Raw genomic sequence first — 15922 nt, 5'->3', positions numbered from 1 at the left:
ACCAAATAACATCTATTTGTCATATGACTAATTCTAAAAATGTCCTCATCAGATTTCTTTTCTCAAGTCGTTGCTTGTCTTTGTGCAAGTGAAATTTTCCGTGAAGTGGTCAGACCAGCATCAGTTCAGGGGAAGTCAGTGGTACAGACCATTGTCATCGATTGAAATTATTTTATTAAATACCTCAAATACAAATTTGCAAAAATGACAGATATAAAATAAACATTTCCCACTTAACCGTATAAAAATATTTTTACTGAAAGGGAGATTAAAAATCGTGTTTCCGGAGAATATTTTTCCCGTCCTGTGTGCTTCCTTTTGAAAAGTGCGTTGTGATTGGTCAGCTCAGGCCCATGTAACCAATCACGGCGCGCCTACCATGGAGGAAGGAATAAATGCAAGATGGCTCCTCATATAAAACCAGCCGCCTGGCTTCTCTTTTGTGATCAACAAAATTATTTTCCCCCGTTTATTCGATTAAAATACCGTTTTCGGGGAAGTGCTGAGGGCTAAATCAATCTGTACGCGGGCGTAGGTGTTACTCGGCGTCTTCGGGCGCTGTGGGAAATATTTAATAAGCGAGCAGTCCGATTTTGAGGCAGTGCGTGAGAGATCGGGCCTGTCCGCGCACGCCACGGTCAGGAACCTGAACCCGAACCCCGCGCCCGGATCCAAACCCGGACACCCGAGCAGCTCATATGGCTGTTTCAAGGTGAGTCGGTGGATAACCGTTGATTTGCAAAAGGCAAATGTGCCTCCACATTCGAACTTTATAATTCGTAATACTTTATGATGTATACATTATAGGTAAAGTGTCTATCAGGCGAGCTTACTAACGGTCAGTTTTTTAAATAAGTGTACGTAATTCCTCATAACGGAATACTGCAGATGCAGTATAACCTCCAACAAACTGACCTGTCAAATTGTGTTATCTCATTCAGTGTATCGTATTTTGTGTGATATTGCATGAGCGTTATGAATCCAACAGTTTGTGGTCTGCCATAATGATTCTACTTCATCCTGGTAAATCTCCGGTTAATGTGTAAATCCACGGGTGATTAGTGGACTAACCCCACGCAGTGTCAGCCCTCTCCGGGTTGGGCACTGTCACTGAGGTAAAGACATCGTTTTAACATCCAGACAGACTGAAGGCAACACTAATTTCTGATAATCCATCTCTTCAGTTGATGCAGTAGATTAATGTGGCGTTATATAACGCGTCTGACAGGATGGTGTGAAGGAAGCTGCTAGGGAATGTTTGTTTCTTACAAGTAAAGGTTATTTTTTTAATTATTTAAGTGGACGCAAAGAAATGAATCAAAATAAGACCCTCATGGAAAGCATCTGTTCTTCATAAGTCGGGTCGCCCCCTCACGGGCAACGCCACGTTGATCACGTGATCAGGTGTTAATTATAATAAATGTCTCGTTAACAAATATAATGCATCCAGACCATTAGATATACATGTGTCCAATACCACCGGTGCTATTAGGGGAAATAAAAGCTTTATTTTGTATAGAGAAAACTTTCTACTTTTTCATGAGATTTTCAGATTTTGGGAAGCGAATTTCACTACACCTGCAAAATTGATAATATTCAAGTGGGGTTTATTTGTGCAGGGCACAAATGCTTGTGTAGCTGATGTTTAAAATATCCTCCTGTCTTGTATTAGCTTTTAGCAGATGTAGATCTGTATATCTGTATGTATTTGTATGTTCATGCAATACTGTATGAATGCGGATAAAGTTTGGTGTACTGTATGTCCAACTTTACATATACGCCACCAGTCAAAAGTTTTGAACCGTAAGATTTTTAATACATTTTTTTAAAGAATTCTCTTCTGCTCACCAAGCCTGCATTTATTTGAGCCAAAAATACAGCAAAAGTAGTAATATTGTAAAATATTTTAAATATTTAAAATAAGTGCCTTCTACTTGAATATATTTAAAATGCAATTTATTCCTGTGGTCAAAGCTAAATTTGCAGTATCGTTACTCCAGTCTTCAGTCTCACATGATTCTTCAGAAATCATTATAATATGCTGATTTGCTGCTCAAGAAACATTTAATTACTATTTAAAACAGTTGAGTTCTTTTTTTCTTTTTTTTCCCCCCAAGAGTCTTTGAGTAGAAAAATTCAAAGATCAGCATTTGAAATAAAAAGCTTTTGTAACATTGTACACTGTACTGTGGAGTCAGTATTTTTTTTTATTTTTTTTTTTTTAGTAAATACTTTTATTTAGCAAGGATGCTTTAAATTGATCCTTTGTAATGTTTCAAAGGATTTCTATTTCAGATACATTTTGTTCTTCTAAACTTTCTGTTCATCAAAGAGACCTGATAAAATTTTGCTCAGCTGTTTTTGACATAATAATGTTTTTTTGAGCAGCAAATCAGAATATTCGAATGATTTCTGAATGATCATATGACTGGAGTAATGATGCTAAAAATTCAGTTTTGAAATCACAGGAATAAATTACATTTTAAAATATATTCGAATAGAAAACAATTGTAAAAATACTTCAACATTTTACTGTTTTTGTTGTGCTTTGAATGAAATAAATGCAGGCTTGGTGAGCAGAAGAAAAAAAAAAATTAAAAATCTCACTGTTCAAAAACTTTTGACTGGTAGTGTGTAGCTTGGTGCTAATATATTTTACATAATATAACCAATCAAGCAGTTTTACTTGCTAATCAGCATATTGCTTTGTGACTGTATTGTATGGAAAAGCTGCAGGTGGAGTATTTCTTAAATGTTGAATTTATGTTTTTAGAAAAGACTGTCATATCTTGACCCTTGCAGTGTGTGAAGAGATTTTGCATGCTCAAAGTCTAGTATGCCCGTGGCTTTAGTGATGAATTGATATTGTTGTAAAATTGTACCGCCAGTCAGATATTCACTGTGTTAATTATAACATTCTGTCTCACTGTCTCCAGGTTGGAACGTCTGTTTATCTTACTGGATACAGGTACAACTCCTGTTACCCGTAAAGCAGCTGCTCAGCAGTTGGGAGATGTTGTTAAGCTTCACCCACACGAGCTTAATAACCTGCTATCAAAAGTGAGTGTTTAGACTTGGTTGTATCTGATTTTTGATGTTTTGACTTTTCGATATATCAGACTCATCTAGCAGTTTGTAATCTGAAAAAACACATTAAACTCATAAAAATGGTTTTGATCTGCAGATGTGTCTGTATTTTTGTACTAGTCACACCTGTTTGTATTTGAACAGGAAGAACATCTTTCCTAGCATGCAACATTTCAGAATGCATGCAATGTGATGGAAAAAGACTTATGAACTGCTCAGACACTCTTGAATATTAAATTTTAAAAAACGTACACATGAAATTTGATGTTTACAAACAAAATGCAACTTGCTCTCTATGAGTATATGATATGTATACGTGTGTATCTTCCATCACAATGTGAAATTAGATATGAGCAGAAGCAAAATGTTCAGTTCTCCCTTTTTACATTGACAACTGATTGTATGAAGAAGTCTTTTGGCATCATGAACTAATTGGTCTGTCTGAACTAATGGGTTTAGCATTATTATTTGCAAAAGATCAGTGTAGAGGTAAAGATTGGATTTGTGAACAGTCAGAAATGAACCAAGATTTAGACCTGCAAAGCTGAACTGAAAGAATGGCTACATCCTCTTACAGATGGAGATGTATGCCATGTTCATGAATTATTGTCCACCATAATGCGTTTCCAAAAAAAGAATTTTCTTTAGTGGTATTTTTAGTGGTGCTGTAACATCCTCTTTGTATGCTTTTGCTTTTGCTTTTTTTTTTTTTTTTTTTTTTTTTTTTTTTTTGAATGAATGGGTTAATGATTTTAAATGTAAAAAGACCATAAGATGCTACAGGGAAACTTCTTAGCACACGCATAGAGGAAAAGTTTATAAGGTTACTTATTAGCATAATGTTGTGTACATTTGAACAAAGCTGCCCGTAACTAAATTTGAACAACTCAGGTTATTGATCTGTTTTCCTTTTCCTCTGGGCTCAATAGGTTTTAACATACTTAAGAAGTCCAAATTGGGATACACGAATCGCAGCGGGACAAGCTGTCGAAGCCATAGTGAAGAATATTCCAGAATGGAACCCAGCTCCAAAGCCAAAAGACGGTGAGCTGAATAATTCCAGATTGCATTGAGAGCTAGATGTTTTGGGTTTTTCAGTCAGATTTTCATAGAAAGGCACATTGCTGTGGTTGCGTAGCCTTTTTTTTTTTTTTTTTTTTTTTTTTTTTTTTTTTTTTGTGGTTTTCATCAATGCTGTCTAATGCAAGTCATCCCCACATGGCATGTTAACAGCTAACAAGTCTTAAGCTTCTGTCTAATGATTCTCTTGAGCAGAACGAGTGCTTTAATGCATGTTGTCTTTCTCAGAGGTGTGTGCAGAAGATATGTCTCCAGAGGACAACTCCTCAGACAGACTGAGTTTCTACAGGTTCGATATCTCCCGTCTGCTCAAGCACGGAGCATCGCTGCTCGGCTCTGCAGGTGCTGAATTTGAGCTGCAAGATGACAAGTCAGGTAGGGTTATATCTTTCATCCGTGTGTGTTAACACTACAGCTTTGCAACGTTCATGCTGTTATTACTATGGTTTATACTTGGGTTTGGAGTTCTAATTGTTTAAGTCAAGTATTAAACTTCTAGTATGCAACTCATTCCGCACTCAGACATAAATTGTCTTCAGTGCAACTGGGACTAATTCATTTTTGCCTACGTGCAGTAAATGTTCATAGCTCTGAGTGAACAAGTCAGTATGGTTTGAATACGATTAAATTTGACTATGACAAGGAAATTAACTATTGTTCATTTGACATTCTTTGTTATGGAGGTGGATAAGAGGTGCAGGTGATAAGTGTGCCTTTATTTGCATGTCAGTATGGAAGAAATTTGAATAGAAGTGTTTGTCATCTTTCCATGCACACCTTGATTTTTCCATTTAGTTTGCTTCCAGTTGGTGTTAGTTTTTAAACTTGTGTGCAATTCAATTTGTTTTGTTTTCCAAATTCTGTCATTAAAATAATTTTAATGATTAAAATAGCCTAATCAAATGTCCCCCCCCCCCCTCATCATTGTGTGTATTGAATTTTTTTTTCTGGTTATTAAATGAAGGCATAAAACATTAATTTATCTTTTATTGAAAATTAAGCAAAATTTATTTGTGGCAAACAAAGGGGATTTACTATGAAAATTATAAGTAGTAGTAGTCGTAGTGGTAGTAAATTAATTAGTCGTTTTGATGAGTTGCCATGAATACCTTTACAGTTCGTGTGTGTATATATGACACTAGTTTTACTTAAATTAAGCAGTAAAATGCTCATGAAGTGTCTCTCAGAGCAGTTCAGGAGATGTTCGTGTATTCATTTCCTCATTTAGTGAAATGGCAGGCGCTGAAGTCACCCCGCGCTTCAGGATGTGTGTAGTAGAAGAAAGCACAATCTTGCGTCATTCATTCATACAGGGACATGCAGAACATGCAGATTCATATTTAAATTGAATTTTTGTGGCTTAATATTTACAGATTTAAATATTTAAGTGTAATGACCTACGTTTGATTAATTCATTCAAACTTTGTCATATTCCTTGACATTCTGAGTTACACAGTAAATTCCGTTTTTATGACTGCATTGCGCAAATCATAGGGCCGTACATTCTTCACCATTTATGCTATGAATATGAATGATACCTCACACTTGATGACTTTTGTTTTGTTGCTCTGATCCATGATTGCTCAGGTGAGACAGATCCCAAAGAGCGTTTGGCCCGGCAGAGGAAGCAGTTACAAAAGAAGTTGGGATTGGATATGGGTGCTGCGATCGGCATGGACACCGAGGAGCTTTTTAATGACGAGGACCTGGAAGACGCTTGTGCCTCCAGTACCAACAGATCACAGCCTGGTAAAAGCCTGGGCTGTCATTTCTCACGCAACCATTTGGTGAGTGGTGTTAAAATGTCTTACAAGTGCCAAATGCTTCAGAAATCTTAGTTTCAAGGCTCACATTAAAGGAGATCGTGAACATGCATAAATCACATTCAGCTCTGATACCAGTATAAAAGGGCCCTTAATGTATTAAAACGTTCAGTTTTGTGTTCTTTTCTTCAGCCGGCTGCGGAGCTCATAGATTCAGAGTTTCGTCCAGGCATGAGTAATCGACAGAAGAACAAGGCAAAGAGGATGGCAAAACTTGTGGCAAAGCAGAGATCCAGAGACGTGGATACTAATGAGAAGAGGTAGAGATGTCATGCTAATTGATTTGTATTTCCTTCTAACTTTTTATTGCTCAGATGTCACACATTTAATTTTTATTTTTGATATGTCGGCTTTCTTAGAAGTTTAACGGCCAAGGACAAAGAGGCTGTGCATGTTTTATATGTGACCCAGGACCACAAAATCAGTCGTAAGGGTCAGTTTTTTTTTTTTTTTTTTTTTTTTTTTTTTTTTTTTTTTGAAATGGTTTTATACATCATCTGAAAGCTGAATAAATAAGTTGTCTGTTAGGACAATATTTGGCAGACATAAAACTATTTGAATATCTGGAATCTGAAGGTGCAACAAAATCAAAATATTGAGAAAATCACCTTTAAAGTTGTCCAAATGAAGTTCTTAGCAATGCATATTACTAATCAAAAATTAAGTTTTGATACATTTACTGTAGGAAATTTACAAAATATTCTCATGGAACATGATCTTTACTTAATATCCTAATGATTTTTGGTATAAAAAAAAAAGATATTTTTGATGCATACAATGTGTTGTTGGGTATTGCTACAAATATACCTATGCTACTTAAGACTGGTTTTGTGGTCCATTGTCACATACTAATGTATCTTAAAGCTGACAACAACCAAACAGCTTAAGGATCATAAACTGCTGAAATTTTTTTTTTTTTTTTTTTTTTTTTTTTTTGTAATGTACAGAAATCAGAGTTTGTTTGTTTTTTTGTTTTTTTTTTTTTTTTTTTTTTTTGTTGTTTTTCCCCATGCAAAGCCACGGAAACGCAGTAGGCTGTGATTGCTCTGAAGAATTGCATTTACACACAAAGCTTCTGATTCTAGGTTATCACACCTGCTTTTTCTGTTTCTGTTAGTGGGTGAAAGCAGACATACACTTGAATAGCTTTAATGCTTTGCACAACCCACTTCACTTGTCAAAGATTTGCACTCCTAGGGATGCATTGAAAATCATTTTCAGAATCAGATTGTAATGTGCCTGAAGGCTCCCAGCCATATAAACAGTGTTTCATGTGGACTGTAAAGATAATGAGAGTTTATAGGGGTGTGGGCGGTCAATCTGACCACTGCTCTTATGTTTCCTTGCCACAGCAATGACAGTTTTGAGGGAGAGCCAGAGGAGAAGCGCCGGAAAACCACAAATGTAGTCATTGAGCAGCCAGCGACCGATAACAAAGTCTTAATTGATAATGTTCCGGATAACACCAGTTTATTTGAGGAGGTGTGAGATATGCACACATGCTTGCTTTTTCTTTCACACATTAAGCTGTTGACATTCAACTGTCAGCTGTGTCTGTCTAAAATATATATATTATTTTCTTTCTGTTTTGTTTTGTTTCACAGACTCAGGAATGGCCCCTGGAAAGCTTCTGTGATGAACTGTGCAATGATCTCTTCAACCCATCGTGGGAGGTACTGAATAAACATTAAATAGAGTTAAGCTTAATAACTAAAATTGAGAGGGAAAAAAAATCTTACAAAACATGTTTGCTCTGAAATGGCTGCAAGACAAGGAGGGATCATACAACTAATCTAATCACTCAGTGCTTATGAAAATTAATAACCCAATAAAAAGTGCATTAAAATATTGCCATATTTCACACTGTTGCATAACTTTTATATTGCCAGATGAATCATTGCAAATATATCATTAATATTCAGTATATCTCCCAGCCCTAGTTGAGGCTGCACATTACCACAAATGGAATGGTAAATTTTCTTGCTGTCATGCCTGACAGTAATATTTCAGAATTACTTGTGTGCTATTAAATGATTTATTATTATAAGATGATTTATAAGCATGTAGTATAGTATGATATAAGATGATTTATAAGTGTTGTGTCACTATTATACTATTTTTAGTTAGCTTTTTTTGTATTTTCAATTTTGAGTGACCTTATGTACTTTTATTTACTTATTTTGCATTTACCTTTTATTTTTATTTTGATTTAGTTTTATGGATTTGTAGGACTTTACCTCAAATTTAACTCTACATAAACAGTTAGTTGCCTAAGATTATTTTATCCAATAGGCCTATTTATATTATATTTTAGCTTTTTGTATAATTAAGGTTTTTTTTTTTTTTTTTTTTTTTTTTTTTATAATTAATCAATATTTTTGGGCTTTAATGCCTTCATTTTTGATACAACAGTGTAGACGTGACCGGAAATCATAGGACAATGAGAAGGGAGCAGGATTGGCAAATCGGGATCGTGTTAGGAATTGGAATCGTGATGAATTTTGGAATTGAAGTCAGTTGCTGGAGTTACAGTTGTGCTACATGTCGGCACACTAACCAAAAAAATTACTTTTAAAGAAGCTGTTCACTTCCAGAACAAAAATTTACAGATAATTTACTCACCCCCTTTGATATCCAAGATGTTCTTTCTTCAGTCATAAATAAATTGTTTTTTGAGGAAGACATTTCAGGAATGTTTTTCATATAGCGGACTTCTATGGTGATCGCAAGTTTGAACTTCTAGTTTCAAGTTTGAAAATGCAGTTTCAGTGCAGCTTCAAAGGGCTCTGAACAATCCCAGCCGAGGACAAAGGATTGCTGTTTTACTTTTTTGCACTTTAACTTTGTAAACACTGGGTCGGTACTTCTGCAGTGACGTAGGACGATTTTGAAGTTGGAGAAAAAAATAATAGAGCTAGACAAGAGGAGCATTTGAGGTTAAAAAGTATATAATTTGTAATAATAAAATAAAAATGACTGCTAGATAAAACCCTTCTTCCTCAGCTGGGATCATTTAGAGCCTTTGAAGTTGCGTTGAAACTGCATTTTGGAAGTCAAACTCGTGGGCACCATGGAAGTCCACTATATGGAGAAAAATCCTGAAATGTTTTCCTCAAAAAAAACTTTCTTTACAACTGAAGAAAGACATGTACATCTTGGATGACAAGGGGGTGAATCAATTATATGTAAATTTTCAATTGCATGTGAACTGAAGCTGTGAAAACCATTCTTTTTATGTGTGTTTACAGTGGGGAAAAAAGCAGTGGTTGGTCAGTGAGCTTTTATTTGGTGTTTTTAGATTCGCCACGGTGCCGGCACAGGATTGAGGGAAGTGCTGAAGTGTCACGGTACTGGTGGAGGAAAGACTGTTGGGAGTACAGCAGAACAGGTGTTCACCAGCTCATTAAACATTATCACTGTCAGAGTCTGAGTTCAGTGTGTGATGATGCCTTCTACATTCTCAGATGGAGCGACAACACCAGGAGTGGCTGGAGGATTTGGTCATCCGGCTTTTGTGCGTCTTTGCTCTGGACAGATTTGGAGACTTTGTGTCAGATGAGGTTTGTCATCTTCCTTTCAATTTCTGAAGAAATAAATTTCTCCCGGTTTTCTCCCATTTTCTGAAAGGATTAGTTAACTTCCAGAACAAAAAATTTCCTGGTAATTTACTCACCCCTATGTCATCCAAGATGTTCATGTATTTCTTTCTTCAGTTGAAAAGAAATGAAGGTTTTTGAGAAAAACATTCCAGGAGTTTTTCTCCATATAGTGTACGTCAATGGTGGCCAATGGGTTGAGGGTCCAAATTGCAGTTTCAGTGCAGCTTCAAAGTGCTCTACACAGTCCCAGCCAAGAAATAAGGGTCTTACCTAGCAAAACATTTATTTTTTTAAAGTTAAAAAAAATTATACTTTAACCACAAATGCTCGTTTTGCAATAGCTCAACCACATGCATTATGTAAATCACACAGACGTGATGTAGGCGGAAGTACTGATCCATAACCGACCAACATGCAAAGAAAATCAAAATATTTTATTTTTGTAAATCGCCCTTTACAAAATAAAAGGTAAAACAATGTCAGAGGATTTTAAAGTTGAAGGTGAAAATGAGTTTTTTTGCCCTACCCTACCTTTTTGAACCAAAGTACACAGACAAAGAACTAACCATGCATGACCTTTCCATCATGATTACACAGTGCGTGAAGATGTGCTTCGCAGAGCTAGTGCACAATGAGCATTTGTGGTTTAAAAAGTTTATATAATGTTTTATTATTTTAAGAAAATGACTGATCATTTCACTAGATAACAGCCTTATTTCTCGCTTGGGATCGTGAAGAGCCCTTTGAAGCTGCATTTAAAACAAAAATTTGGACCTTCAATTTGTTGATTCCCATTAAAGTCCACTATATGGAGAAAAATCCTGGAATGTTTTCCTCAAAAACCTTAATTTCTTTCCGACTAAAAGAAAGATTTCAACATCTTGGATGACATGGGTGTGAGTAAATTATCAGGAAATTAGTTCAGGAGTGCACTAATCCTTTAACATCTGTAGCCCTGTTGCCCCCTAGTGGTTGAACAAGACTGACATTCGAACCTGTAATTGCATGTAAATATGTTGCCATCACTATTGGACAATTTTATTATTTTTAGTAATTCTTTCAGAATAAATATGCATTTTTACTTTATTTTTAAGGTTATAGACCATTTAATAATTTTTTTTTTTTTATTATTATTTGCGTGGCAAGGGTTTCATTTTCTGCTTCACGTCTTGAAGTATTTTTTATTTCTTATCTTTCCAGGTGGTTGCACCTGTCAGAGAGACTTGTGCCCAGACTCTGGGTGTGGCCTTGAGGCACATGGCGAACAGTGGCGTTGCAATGACTGTGGACATTCTGCTCAAGCTGCTAACTGAAGACCAGTGGGAGGTTCGACATGGAGGCCTGCTGGGCATCAAATACGCTCTTGCAGTCAGACAGGTAGAAAATACTCAAAGTCCTATTGGCTGAGATTGAAAGTGACATTCTAGATGCTGTAGTGTGTTTAACTTGTGATTGACATTGTCATCTCGCTGACCCTCAGGATTTGATCGCAGAGCTGTTGCCCCGGGTTCTTCCTGCCATTACAGAAGGTCTGCGGGATCTGGATGATGATGTTCGTGCAGTGGCAGCAGCAGCTTTGATCCCAGTGGTGGATGGATTGGTTCAGTTACAGCCTGCTAAGGTCTGAGCTCAAAGTTCTTTTGGATTTGACAGCTAGTGCAGATATTACAGCCAATCCAGATATATAGAAAGTCTTATCAACAGATGTTGATAATCTTAAAATAGTCTAATATTGGCCAGTTGGTTTGTCACTGTGTCTCTGCCTACGCCACTCTGCATGTGATAACTCTTATTTTTCCAACACATTTAAATCAGTCTAGCGGCCCTGATATACTCAGACGTTCTTTTTCGTTTGGAGGTTAAAAGAAGTTGGAATTACCAACTTCAGTTTCAGCTGTAAACAACAATTCAGTGTGTTCATGGTTTTTCTTGATGGACTGAAAAGAAGAAATAAACCAGATTTCCATGTCCAAGAAGGTGGCCTGTCTACCTATTATGTAATCACCATGGGACAATGGTAGTTTGAAGGGGTTTTCCCGGTTAAGGCAAATTTTTCTAGAAAATTTGCTTTGGCAAATTGTTTTGAACTCTCCAAACAAACTCCAAAAAATTTCATTTGTACTTAATGACATCAACATTGTTTTGTCAGTCTATTTGAAAGGCCTTTGCGACGTTAAATCGAAGATCTTGAGTTTTTGTTAAAGGTTTGATGTTTTGCCTTGTAAAAAGTTGTTGTAACTCAGCCATACAATGTCTGATCTGCCCCAAACTTAACATGTTTGATAAGAGCCCTGGCCTGAACACGTTTAAAGGCGAATATTTCGTTATAATCATAGTGGCACCTGCTGACAACAGGAAATCTCTCGTTTTACACTAACTTAAACATGCAATGTACAATCTGCACCAAACTTCGCATGTTTGGTAAGAGTCCAGGCCTGAGGTCATCGAAAGGCTAATATTTGGTTGCAATCATAGCGCCACCTGTTGGCAACAGGATATGTCATGTTTTACACTAACTCAAACATCCACTGTTCCTTTTGCACCCATATTCACGTTTTATAATAGTCCCAGCTTAAAGACATCTACACATTAATATACAGTTATAATCATAGTGCAAACAGCAGGAAGTTTGGCACATATAAATGACTTTGACACATTCCTCCTATATTTACCACTGTAAGTGCAAATTGCCCACCGTTTGCCGTTTTTCTAAAGCCTCCGGCTGGCGGTAAGCCCGGGTGCGAGGGCCCTTTTAACACTGCTTGCACCTTAAATTTCTTGAATCATATTGCAGTCTTTATATCTAGCACTGATTTACAACAGTTGCTCTGGGTTAATGCCTCCATGTCTATAACCTGCATGTTTGCTTTATAGGTTCCCTTCATTGTGGACACACTGTGGAATGCCCTGCTGGAGCTGGATGATCTCACAGCTTCAACAAACAGCATCATGACCCTTTTGTCCTCCTTGCTCACTTACCCACAGGTCCGCCAGTGCAGGTGAGATTTCTTCTCTGTTGAAATATGAAAGGAGCTTTCATGTTTGTTGCTATTAATACCATACTTCCTGACAGTGATAAAAGGAAAGCTAAAACCCTGTTTTTCCTTTCCCAGTGCGCAACAGTCTCTCACAGTGTTGGTTCCTCGAGTATGGCCGTTCCTGAGACACACAATCGCTTCTGTTCGTCGGGCTGCACTAGAGACCCTCTTTACATTGCTTTCCAAAGCTGACCAGGTTGGATAATCTGTGTGACATCAAATACACATGAAGGATTAGCAAAAATCAAGTATTTCTTCTTTCCCGTTTCCTGCTCTGATTTATACTTTTCCCTCCAGAGTTGTGCAGTGTGGCTGAATCCCATCATGCAGGACATGTTAAGGCACATCTTTCAGTCCTGCATCCTGGAGAGCAATCAGGAGATCCTAGAGCTCATACAGAAGGCATTACTTTCTCTGTTTCACAATTTGAATGTTTTGTCTGATTGATATGTTAATTTGTTTATTAATATGTTGATGTTTTCTAGGTGTGGGGGGGAGTTGTTGCGACAGGCTCCACAGCAGTATGTGGTGGCGGCCAGCTGTCCTTGGATGGGTGCCTGGCTCTGTTTGATGATGCAAGCGTCACACATCCCAATCGACCCCAACATGCTGCTGGAAGTAAAAGCCCGCTTAAAGGTGACATATTAAGAAAATCTGACCTTTTCCAAGTTTAAGTGCTATAATCATGTCCCCGGTGCATCTACCAACCCAGAAATTTGAAAAAGGACAACCTAGTAATTAACCTAGTCTCTAGTGCAGCTTTCTCTGCAAGCTTGTAAAAAAAACAAGCCGCTCAGATTTCACTCCCCCCCGTGACAACAAAAGGGGATCTTATAATATTACCGCCCCTTAATCTGCTTGTTTCCACCCACGTCGCAGTTGTTGTTTTCACAGGCGATAACAGTGTATCAGTTCTAATGCCATGGCAAAAGTTCGAGCAAAGCATGCTAACTGTTCTGTCTTTGGCTGTACTGATGAGCACAGAACACTATTTAGTGTCCCAGCCTCAGAGGAGACAAGAGAGCAGTGGATTTATTGGTTTATTTAATGTATATTACTCTGCTGCCACTCAGATCTAATATAAACATGCAGTTTCTTTCCCAGCTGTTTACCTTCACAGACATAACTGACTGTTTTTGTAACTCATATGTGTTTTTAACAAACTTGTATGTATTTGAGAGTTGAAGTGCAGTAAGACATGAAAGAGAAGTTGGTTTAGTACTCACATCGTGTGTCAGCCACTTTTTGTTTACGTGATTCGAAATTTGTGCGCTCAGAAAACCCTATATCAGAAGTTTAAACTAATACGGTTTAAAACGCATGATTTCAGTGCAATAGACAAAATCAAAACCAAACAGATGTTTTGGTAGAATATCTAAGGGAACGAGCTTTAAAGGCACAGCCCTATTATGGAATTGGGGACGGGGAGCAACAGTTCATTTGCATTTAAAGAGCCATGCATGAAAACGTTTGTTTTCACTCACAATAGGCATTTTCAAAATGATATTATACATGATCTGTGGAGTATTTTAAACTGAAACCTCAGACACATTCTGGGGAGACTTGTGTTACATATTGGGTCTCCTTCAAAGGTGTGGGTGGAGCTCTCTTTACCTGTACTGATCTGGAATAAAGAATCAATTTGACCTTGTACAGCATCACATGCACATCTTCAGATGGTTTTACATATGCAAACTACCATATTGTGTTTAAAGAAATAAATGCTTTTATTCAGCCACAATGCATTAAATTTATCAAAAGTGGCAAAGGCTTTTGCATTGTTGCAGAAATTTCAAATAAAGTCTGCTCTATTGAAGTTTCTGTTCATTGAAGAAAAGAACAGCTTTTCAACATGAGAAATTTTTCTTGAGCAGCAAATCAGCATATTAGAATAATTTCTGAAAGATTATGTAACACTGAAGACTGAAGTAATGGATGCTGAAAGTTCATCTTTGCCATCACAGGAATGAATTGTATTTGAAAATGTATTAAAATAGACAAAATGCATTTGAAATTGTAATACTTTTGCAATATTACTGTATTTCTGACCATATAAATGCAGCCTAGGTGAGCAAAAGAGACTTTCAAAAACTGATAAATCTTACCAATCCCAGACTTGTACATGTGCTACAAACTTTCTGCCTGTCCGAGAGTACCAAGAACAGATATGACTCAAAGAAAACTGATTTTAAACTATATTAGTGCTCACCAGATTGAGAAAGTGCTTTCCAGTTTTTTCCTGTACGGTATGCATCAGACAGTCAGCGAACGGACTGTGGGTGGTCTGTGGGCATGCTGTCTGAAGCCGAGACTAATCCATCCTACAACCTTCACACTTCCCACTCATCCAAAAGCAGGTCTGCTCTAAGCTTCATTCTGTTATTTTGCAGGAGAAGGCTACTGGAAAGACACGACAGGGATCTGTTCCAGTTAAGGAAACGGTCCAGGAGTACATCGGTGGAGCGGAGACGATTACCGAAGATCCTGCCACACGAGACTATGTGGTGACACGTGCACGTCTAATGGCTGCAAAGTGTGTGGGGAGAGAAATTCTTTCAGCTTTTTTTGTTTCTCTGTGCTGTATTTTTGTCTGACTGCTTTTGTGTTCTCCTAGGCTGTTGGGGGCGCTGTGCAGTTGTATATGTGACCCACGGTTGAATAGCTCTTCTCAGGAACTCCGGCCTGCAGAGTCTTTAGCACAACTTTTACTCTTCCATCTCAATTCCAAATCGGCCCTGCAGCGGATTGCGGTTTCCATGGTGATCTGTGAGTGGGCAGGCCTTCAGAAGGTGAGAACGGGAGAGGGTCAATCTCAGGTTTATTTATAAACGTGTTATTGACGTGTTGTCCTGAATCACAGGAGTGTGAGCTGCTGTCCAGCGTGGTTCAGCCCCGATTACTGGTCATTCTCACAGAGCAACTCTACTATGACGAGATCGCCATTCCTTTTACTCGCATGCAGAATGAATGTAAACAGCTCATAGCGTTGATGGCTGATGCCCACATTGATGTGAGAGAACGAATCAACTCCACTGTATTCACCATCGATCAGGCTAATGAGCTGGTTAGTAAAAGACTCAAACATATGCAAAAAACTCGAGTTCTAGAAAAGGAATAAGGTCAATTCTTGCCAGTTAATCAATATAATAATATACAGTATAGGTTATACCTTGCAGAATCTGCAGAATGTTAATTATTTTAACAAAATAACAGGGATCATACAAAATTGCATGTGGTGTGTGTTTTTTTTTATTATTATTATTATTATTATTATTATTATTTTATTTTATTTTAT

General features: G+C 37.4%; 1 protein-coding gene across 1 annotated transcript in view; it reads left to right on the top strand.

The window, feature by feature from the left end:
- The first annotated feature begins 390 nt into the window (after window positions 1-390).
- btaf1 (BTAF1 RNA polymerase II, B-TFIID transcription factor-associated) overlaps window positions 391-15922 on the top strand; it is a 28961-nt gene continuing 13429 nt past the window's right edge. Inside the window, exons 1-19 of the mRNA XM_051125610.1 lie at window positions 391-712; window positions 2937-3060; window positions 4017-4131; window positions 4396-4542; window positions 5755-5954; window positions 6123-6250; window positions 7343-7472; window positions 7595-7663; window positions 9289-9378; window positions 9455-9550; window positions 10790-10966; window positions 11070-11210; window positions 12464-12588; window positions 12703-12823; window positions 12925-13033; window positions 13118-13263; window positions 15018-15160; window positions 15242-15416; window positions 15488-15691. Coding sequence (XP_050981567.1) covers window positions 699-712; window positions 2937-3060; window positions 4017-4131; window positions 4396-4542; window positions 5755-5954; window positions 6123-6250; window positions 7343-7472; window positions 7595-7663; window positions 9289-9378; window positions 9455-9550; window positions 10790-10966; window positions 11070-11210; window positions 12464-12588; window positions 12703-12823; window positions 12925-13033; window positions 13118-13263; window positions 15018-15160; window positions 15242-15416; window positions 15488-15691 — 2454 coding nt within the window. The 5' untranslated portion in view covers window positions 391-698. The remainder of the gene's footprint in view (window positions 713-2936; window positions 3061-4016; window positions 4132-4395; window positions 4543-5754; window positions 5955-6122; window positions 6251-7342; window positions 7473-7594; window positions 7664-9288; window positions 9379-9454; window positions 9551-10789; window positions 10967-11069; window positions 11211-12463; window positions 12589-12702; window positions 12824-12924; window positions 13034-13117; window positions 13264-15017; window positions 15161-15241; window positions 15417-15487; window positions 15692-15922) is intronic.

Source organism: Labeo rohita, chromosome 13 (genome assembly GCF_022985175.1).
Source record: "Labeo rohita strain BAU-BD-2019 chromosome 13, IGBB_LRoh.1.0, whole genome shotgun sequence".
NCBI classification, from domain to species: Eukaryota; Metazoa; Chordata; class Actinopteri; order Cypriniformes; family Cyprinidae; genus Labeo; species Labeo rohita.
The sequence above is the reverse complement of the archived record's forward strand: the minus strand, read 5'-3'. Positions and strand labels throughout refer to the sequence as shown.